Below are 8767 nucleotides of genomic sequence, written 5' to 3' on the forward strand. Positions count from 1 at the left end.
AGTCCAGAACTAGAGGGCATAGGTTTAGGGTGAGAGGGGAAAGATATAAAAGAGACCTGAGGGGCAACTCTTTCACGCAGAGGGTGGTACATGTATGGAATGAGCTGCCAGGGGATGTAGTGGAGGCTGGTACAATTGCAACATTTAAGAGACATTCGGATGGGTATATGAATAGGAAGGGTTTGGAGGGATATGGGCCGGGTGCTGGCATGTGGGACTAGATTGGGTTGGGATGTCTGGTTGGCATGGACAGGTTGGACCGAAGGGTCTGTTTCCATGCTGTACATCTCTATGGTTCTATGTTCTGGAAATTGAGCGAAAATGGTAAATGGCATTTAACTTTCAGTACACTGGTATTCTCATTTGAACGGAATCAACACCAGAAGTGCACTTATACTTTACATTGAAAGAAAATCAGGAATTAGTTAAAAGATAAAAATTGATACTTTAGCTCTTAATTCATTAACTAATTCTTTAAATTCATCATTCTTCATGACCAATGCCAAGAAGTCACAATCACAGCAAACAAGTTACGTAAGGACAAGGCTTGATTAATTGTTAATTCCAAAAGACTGTAAGCTATGGACAAGTTACTGTCTCATTTTGGTGAATGTTGACACTTTGCGCATCTTCAAAGAACAGGTATCTCAAGTCCTGGTGGAGCAAGAAATCACATCTTAGAAAAACGACAAAGTTAAAAGTTTGTGATCTTTTCAGCCAGTTTTGATTGTTTAAGGAGGTCAGAAAAGAATCTTCCAGATGTTCCCAAACATTCCCTTCCCAAAATTAATTCTCCAGTGCTTTAAATAGTTTTGTGCAATAGGCATCTCAATTTTGAAACAGACTTGACAGATTAGAAGGATTTTTTTATCCCTCCCCATTATAATGTATATTTTATCAAACTTATTTTACTGTCATAACATACTTCTTCATCTCAACATTTTTCACAAGAGAAAGAAAGAAATCAACATGACACATCACACAGTCAGTACTAGTAGAACACATAGCCAGGTAAAATTCTCAAGGAATTTGACACGGTAATTTCTGAGAAGTTGTTTCCTCGATTGAAAATTCTAGAATCGGGAGGAATAGTCTCGGGATAGGTACAGGTATGCACCCCCCACCCTGTATATATGGGTGATATGTTCTAAGACCTACTGCAGATCCCCAAAACTATAGATAAGAGCAAACCTTATCATTTAAATTGGAAATTTACCTCCCCAGCAGCCCCTGGAATTATTTCCAGAATGTTCCATGTAATATTTTCAGGCTGCGGTAAACCTTGGATAACCACATCTGTTATACAGGGATTCCACTATTTTGTTTTGAGTCTGAGGATGAGTCCAAATTTCTTCACTCTGAGGACTGTGAACCTACACGAGAGGACTATGGATACTCAGTCACCAAATGTACTCAAGGCTGAGATCAATCATTCTTTCAAAGTCCAAAAATATTAAGGATATGGTAATATGGCATGAAAATGGAATCCTGGCAAAAGACCAGTGTGTTCTGCTGGCTGGCAGATCAAACTCAAGGTACTGTGGGGCTTGCATATATTTCTTACATTTTTATGAAAAGAATTATTGATGAAAATAAAAATTTGAAGGGATTTTGTTGTAGGGGCAATTACCTTCATCTTCAAGAGTTGGGAAGCTCCTGGCTCCCCGCAGGTCATACCGTTTATCTTCATCTTCTGTAGGAATCTGACTGGCAGAAAACGCTTGCCCTGGACCAATATATTTAGGAACTGGAAGAGAAGCCCGTCCTTTTTTGGATGGGGACGACTTCAAGGCTGTCGTGTTATGAAATTGAAATGCTAAATGAACGTCAATGAATGAGACAAATCAGACATCAAGTTTAACATAAATCATGCTTAAAGACTCTATGCCACTGTACTGTACTGGGACATGGTGAAATCAAGATTCTTGTTTCAACAAAAGCTAAGATTAATCTTTTTTAGATCTTGCTGCATGCAAAACAGATGCATTACATTTACTGAAGTCTAGAAAAGTCACTAATCCTGCATGAAACACCTTCTGACATTTCTGAAGAATGTGATAATACCTACTTCAGTAAAATCAGTTATTTTTCAGTGGAGAAATGTATCAGATTGTGGTGAAGTATACCATACCAATGAACAAGCTTGATTCTGATCCTGTACTAATATCTGTACTGCAGAAATAGGACATTAGATCAGCCTCCCTGTTTCCCATCGTCAAGGTAACTGTTAGACATCCTCTTTTGGAGATGGATATATTTGAATAAGATCAAGTTTAGTTGGCACATCCAGATAGTAAAACTATCTGTCGCCTCTCTGTCCAAACTCAAGCATAACAAATAATCATTCAGGCAAGATACTGCTGGGTTGCGTAACATGTGGATTCCACAGTGATCTGAGTGTTTTTTTAAAAAAACCTTTCTAAATCATTTCATAGCAATTTTTGTTTGTTGTGAAACGTGAAAGGGTTCAGCAAAGATTTACAAGGATGTTGCCAGGGTTGGAGGGTTTGAGCTGTAAGGAGAGGCTGAAAAGGCTGGGGCTATTTTCCCTGGAGGGCCAGAGACTGAGGTTAGGGTAAATAGACAAGGTCTTTTTCCCCCTCAGAGGTCAGCAAGTCCAAAACTAGACAGCATAGGTTTAAGGTGAGAGGGGAAAGATTTAAAAGGAACTTAAGGGGCAATTCTTTCATGCCAAGGGTGGTGCACGTGTGGAATGAGCTGCTAGGGGAAGTGGTTGCACCTGGTACAATTACAACACTTAAAAGACATCTGGATAGGTATGTGAATAGAAATGGTTTAGAGGGATATGATCAAACTGCTTACAAATGGGACAAGATTTATCTGGTCAGCATGGACAAGTTGGACTGAAGGTCTGTTTCGTGCTGTACGGCTATGACTCTACCAGAATGAAAGACGATCTCTAACTAAAGCATAATCCTTACTTACATGATGTCTTTCTGAAGACAGTGTTGCTCATAAATTTATAAAACCTTTCAGCATAGAAGTTTGGCCTGTGCACTGACACAGTATCCTGTAAAATCAAACAGGAATGATAATATCAGTCAACTGTTACATTTTTGTAAAGGAGTAGCTATTCTTAAAGTTAAACCAGTTATAAATAACTACTGCAGAGTTGTACAATCAAATCATTAAAATAGTTAACTATTAGGCACCAAGGTACCAAAAAGACATGAACAATTTGTATGCACGTGCGCTATTTCTTCTCTGTGCTAAAAGATTTCAGAAGACTTTTTAGTTTTATTTTTACATTTTGTTTGACAATCAGGAGATAATTAAAAATGAAATCCTGGATGCAAAACCAGAGCTTCAACTGAAAGTTGCAACTGGTTTCCCATGATTTCCTGTATACTGATAAAAGTACAGGCAATGTTACCATAGAGTGTAGCGTTGATATGAAATATTTCTATTGAAGCATTTTAAGATGAAAACCTACACCATCATGAACAAGTGCTTTCCAAGTGTGTTCTAATTTCTTGATTAATCTGAAAAATAAACATTTGTAAATGAGATTACCATTAGTTTTTATTAAATCTCAATCTATTTAAGTTAAGATGAAAAACATCCTTCAAAACTAAAATAAACTCTAGCACTTTTGTGAGAACAGAAAAAGATTGTGGCTTTAAGCATTAAATAGACATCAGCATATAATCTGACATTTCAGTGATGGAACTGCTGCACTGATAGATGACATGAAATCTAGGTATCCCTTGAAATGAACACAGAGATTCCATAACACTATTTGAAGAACAGGGAACTGCTCTCTTTAACTTCAAGGGGTATTATTAAACAGATTATATGAACATTAATCACATTCCTTTGTGAAATCATACAGTTGCACAGGTCTGCTACAATTGCCAATATTACAATTTCATCAGTGCAATAGATATGCTCACTCTCTTCAGTGTTAAATCTGATTTCCAACAACAGCACTAATAGAACAAGCTAAGGTCTAGGAAGAATACGAACAGGGAGAAATGAAAATTGCCATCAGCCCTTAGTGGCTAATTTGCAAAACCAATGAGGATCTAATTTACACAGATGGGTAAGGTCCCCAGTTGTATGACTGCAGCTAGTTATCCTTGGCGAAAGTAGCAGCTGGACTCCTTCACTTAGTCTTAATTCCTCTCTTAGACCCTGTGGTCCCATATGGCACTCTGCCACCAGCCTATTTCAATTCCTTTCACTCCAGTCCTGATACTGTCCCACTCTTGAATTTACCAAGACTCCTTAGACAGCATCTTCCAAACTCACGACCAATAACATCTGGAAGGGCAAGGCAGCAGACCCATGGAACACCATCACCGACCAGTTCCCCTCCAAACTATTTTCAATCCCAATTTGGAAACACACTGCTATGCCTTCATTGACACAGTCAAAATCTTGGAACTCCCTCTAAACAACATTGTGGGTCTACCTACGCTAAGTGGACTGTGGCAGTTCAAGAAGGTACCTCACCATCTTTCAAGGGCAATAAATGGTGACCAACCAGTAACTCCTACATCCCATGAATTAATTTAAAAGTCGTTCTTAAATGTACTTCACCAAATCTTCTTTGTTAACTCAGTCTTTTTTCCAGTCTGGTCCTGTCTATTTAACTGTCACTCTGGCACAACATACCACCTATTACAATGCCCTATTGGCACCTCTGACCTGTTCTGCATAGTCATCTAATTGGTGATCTCTCCACATGAATACCCAGGATCTTATGTAGGCAACGCTGTTGGAAATTGCCTAATTTATATGGCACCTTTGTTGTTCTCTTCCATGTCCCGTTGGCATAGACTGCACTTGGTATTACATCAGGTGTGTCGAGTTGCAGCTTCATCTAAGTGTTGGTGGTGTTAAATGCCCATATCATGCGAATGATTGGAAAACTTATGTTGCTTTGCTGCTTCTTGTATGGAGGTCAATCGCTATAACACCCTTCCTTTTTTAGGAAGAGAAAGTGATCTACGTCTTTAATATTCTGGGGTCCAATGTTAACAAGGAGGGGAGGCTTGTTGCCAGCCAGCGATCATCGTCTTGATCTTCTCACAACAGACGCACAGACCAGCTTTGATGCCACTACACTACAGACTTGTGGTCATGTCTTGGTGGGTCATTGATTCTTCAGTGAACAAGATGATGTAATCTACAAAATCCAGTTTTATCAACTGGTGTTGTTGCCACAAGATGTTAAAGTCTGCATCTATAATCACTTTGCTCATGATGAAATCAATAACCATGAAGTGTGCACAACCTTACCATAATTCTCTGAAGGAGTCATCTGCCATGCCCGAGCTGATCTTAACGCGATAGCTGGAGTTGGGGTACAAGGCTTTGAAGAAACAAATTCACCATTCCTGCATGCCATACTGCCTTGAAAGGGACCAGTATGACTTCCAATGGATGCAATCAAAAGCCTTCTCGAAATCAATAAAATTAGTAACAAATGGCTTTTCGTAATCTAGACTGAATGTAAAGAACTGCTCACTGCATGGTCTGCCACTTAGGAACCTTGTTAATCTTTACAAATGTTACATCTACTTCTGCTTTAATCTGTTGAGGAACACTGTGCTGAAGATCTTGCCAGGTACAGTTGTTCCAGTTTAACGGAAGCTTGACGATTTTCCTCATCTCCTCAAATTTCCTCATCATCTCATGATCCAGGTAGTGTTGAACAAATCCGTTGTGAGAGTGTCTTACTCATGATTCAGTAGCTCTAATGGTATCTCAGCAATCTTAAGTGCCTTGCTGTCCTTCAGGCTCTCAATGGCTCTTTGCACCTCTGATGTGGCAATTTCTCCCAGGTTGACATTCAGCAACTGGGATGTAGTGTAGTCATCGAATTCTGGATTAAGCTAACAAAACAGTTCCACATTTCCAGCATTTTACTGCTATCAAGCAACTCCTGCTTGAAGTATCATAATGACAAAATTAAGCTTAGCTGCTAAGTCACTTTGCACGATTTTTAATCGCCAAACTCAAATGAAGGCTACTTAGTGAGGTACTGGAGGCCATACAAATCTACATTCAAAAACTGGACAGGATCTAAAAGAGAAAATAAAATTAACAAAACCAGTGATCTGTATTATATTTTTAATAATACAGAATGTTAAAATGAAAAACTATTCAACTCTATGAAACAAATGCCTACCTGTAAGACTGTAAAATGTCAATTATACCGATGTACAAGAGAAGTCTCTCTCCTTTGCCATTTATGGCAGGGATACCTCCCATCCTAACACAAAGAGGAGAAAATGTAAATGCTATGTTATAACCTAATAATGTAACATTTTACAGTAATGAACAAATGAGACCAACTTCTCACAGTAACAGAAAACATTTTTTTCTGGACTTCCTTCTTAAGTTACAAAACTTGAACCTAATTGTCAATTAGTTTCCACAATTTCTTCAATATGCAAGTGCAGATCACCTCATTAAGCATTCAGTTGTAATAGACCATTTAATGCTAAAAGATGTTTCTAGTGGTCTTCTCTTGACACATGGATCTTACCTATCTCTACTGTCATTAAGCTATTCATACAATTCCCAGCAGTGTCACCAAGATACATCAACAAGGATGGGGCCTATGATTGTAACAAGTAACTTTGGACAAAAGTCATGTTGAAGTTTAAATAATCAATCTCAAAATGAATTTAGGTAAAACAAAACTATTTAACCATTTAGCTGTTAGGTTGAGAGTCTGGGGAAGACAAATAGGAATTCTCATTGGTGTAAGAGGGGGCATCTTTTAAAGACTCAGAATGAAGGCCTTTAATTCAACAATACGGTTTCAAGTTTGATTCATATTGCATTTACTCAACAGCAGTTGATAAAAACCAAGTTCAAATTAATATCATGCTCTGTCATTTGCAAACTATAAGTTAAAATGAAGACTTCTTTTTAAAAATATGTTACATACGTATCATCTGTGTCGATCGATTCACCCCGTGAAGTTCCACCTTGAATAGATTCCATGGCCGTGGAATATAGAGCTTTCTGTGCAATTGGTCGTTTCTCATCAGAAGTACTTAGTAATCCCTCAGCCTGTCTCTCACGTTCTGCTTGGTCCAAATTGTGAACTCCTAACAACAAACTGTAATCCATGATTTTAAAGCTCTCAAGCACCTATTAATATCACAGGGAAGACAGAAATGACAATAATTAATGGCACACCAAACAGGAATAAGAGGAAGTCAAACAATCCTTGAAAACTTGACTGACAACACAAAATTGATCAAACTAGAATTAAAATATTTTAAAATATACAGTGGCTAAATCAAAGGTACACCATATCTCCCCAAGAAATATTTTGGTCCGATAAACTTTTCATCAGACAATTGAGTCAAAGATTTAGAAGTGTGTTAGAAAAATACTCATTCCAATTTTTACTTATTATTCCCCATTCCAAAAGAATGATCATTCTGGATGGCAACATTCATGGCCACTCAAATCATAACTTCTATGGTGGTGCCAGAACTCCCTTAAAGAAATCTTCTTTAATTTAATTTTTTTTTTCTGTCTCTTGCACATTTTGACATTCATGTTCTTCATCTTTTCTGAGTATTATTTCATCAAATCATTAAACATGTATTTTCTAAATCAGTTCCTTGCTCTATGCATTGAGCCTATACTAGAACATTACTGTTAAGTCACATTACCTTTTTCACTTAAAGCTCTATAACACATTCTAGCCTTACCAGACAATCTCTCTGCAGGGTTTTAATTAGAGCACTATTCATGTCTGCATCTAATAATAAACCATCTGAGAAATCCTGCATGAAGTCCAGGTCTTTGAATGTTGGCCTGCATTTCTCACGCTCTTTTTTTGAAGCTCTCCGTTTGTAAGTTGAACCTTTTAAATCATACTTCAAATGCATCTTCACTACTCGTGGTAACACATTATTCATCACTGCCACTCGGATATTTTTGCCACCAGACTGGACACAATAAAGTCCATAAAACTTTGGCAATAGAGTCCTTGGGTTTTGATTCAGATTCTGGAACAAAACAGAGCAACTACTTTCAATATATTTAGTGTAATAAATGAACTAATATCATCCTTCACATGACAAGAACACGGGATAATGACATGTGAAGACTTCTGGCTAAATTTTGATTAGAGAGTCCCAATTCCCCATGTTCTATCAGTAACTGATAACCAACTTTGTTAATAACTAGACCAATCAGTCGTCAGGGTGTGTGCACTAACAGCCTGATTATAAGGCATAATTGGATATCAGCTGCTTAAGGCAGCCCTTGAACCATTCTCATCAAAAACAGTCATGAGGCAGGAACATCTCAGCAAAATGTCTGGCAGCACAAAGCCTGGTGATCAACCTGTTCCAGCCTCTGCCAAATTTCTAAATTTATCCTTAGTCATTGGATGTCATTTCATTTTAATATTAACATTCAATTTTACATTAATGGGTACATTGAAATGGAATAGAAATATTTATATATCAGAGATTGCACAGCAGTTAGGCTGCTGGCAGGCAGGAAAGAGATGGTTGTGTGAGGGAACCTTGGTTGACGAGGGAGGTTGAATGTCTTGTAAAGAGGAAGAAGGAGGCTTACATAAGGTTGAGGAAACAGGGATCAGACAGAGCATTGGAGGGATACAGGATTGCCAGAAGGGAGCTGAAGAAAGGGATTAGGAGAGCTAAGAGAGGGCATGAAAAATCTTTGGCGGATAGGATCAAGGATAACCCAAAGGCATTTTATGCGTATGTGAGAAACATGAGAATGACGAAAACGAGGGTAG

The 8767-nt window shown here is 38.1% G+C and overlaps 1 protein-coding gene across 5 annotated transcripts in view; it reads right to left on the bottom strand.

Moving 5' to 3' along the window:
• The window catches only part of LOC122565243 (phosphatidylinositol 4-phosphate 5-kinase type-1 gamma-like), a 94249-nt gene that overhangs the window by 23055 nt on the left and 62427 nt on the right, over nucleotides 1–8767 (bottom strand). For 4 of the 5 annotated variants that reach the window (XR_006316121.1, XM_043721010.1, XM_043721009.1 and 1 more), the window contains exons 7-12: nucleotides 7704–8003; nucleotides 6926–7131; nucleotides 6158–6241; nucleotides 3455–3503; nucleotides 2947–3031; nucleotides 1631–1816 (exon numbers count right to left, since the gene is read on the bottom strand). Coding sequence is in view for 4 of the 5 variants with exons in the window: in XM_043721010.1 (XP_043576945.1) it covers nucleotides 1631–1816; nucleotides 2947–3031; nucleotides 3455–3503; nucleotides 6158–6241; nucleotides 6926–7131; nucleotides 7704–8003 (910 nt within the window). In the remaining variant the exon portion in view is untranslated. The remainder of the gene's footprint in view (nucleotides 1–1630; nucleotides 1817–2946; nucleotides 3032–3454; nucleotides 3504–6157; nucleotides 6242–6925; nucleotides 7132–7703; nucleotides 8004–8767) is intronic. The other variant, XM_043721008.1, reaches the window with a different exon arrangement.

The sequence above is a fragment of the Chiloscyllium plagiosum genome, chromosome 31, assembly GCF_004010195.1.
Source record: "Chiloscyllium plagiosum isolate BGI_BamShark_2017 chromosome 31, ASM401019v2, whole genome shotgun sequence".
NCBI lineage: Eukaryota > Metazoa > Chordata > Chondrichthyes > Orectolobiformes > Hemiscylliidae > Chiloscyllium > Chiloscyllium plagiosum.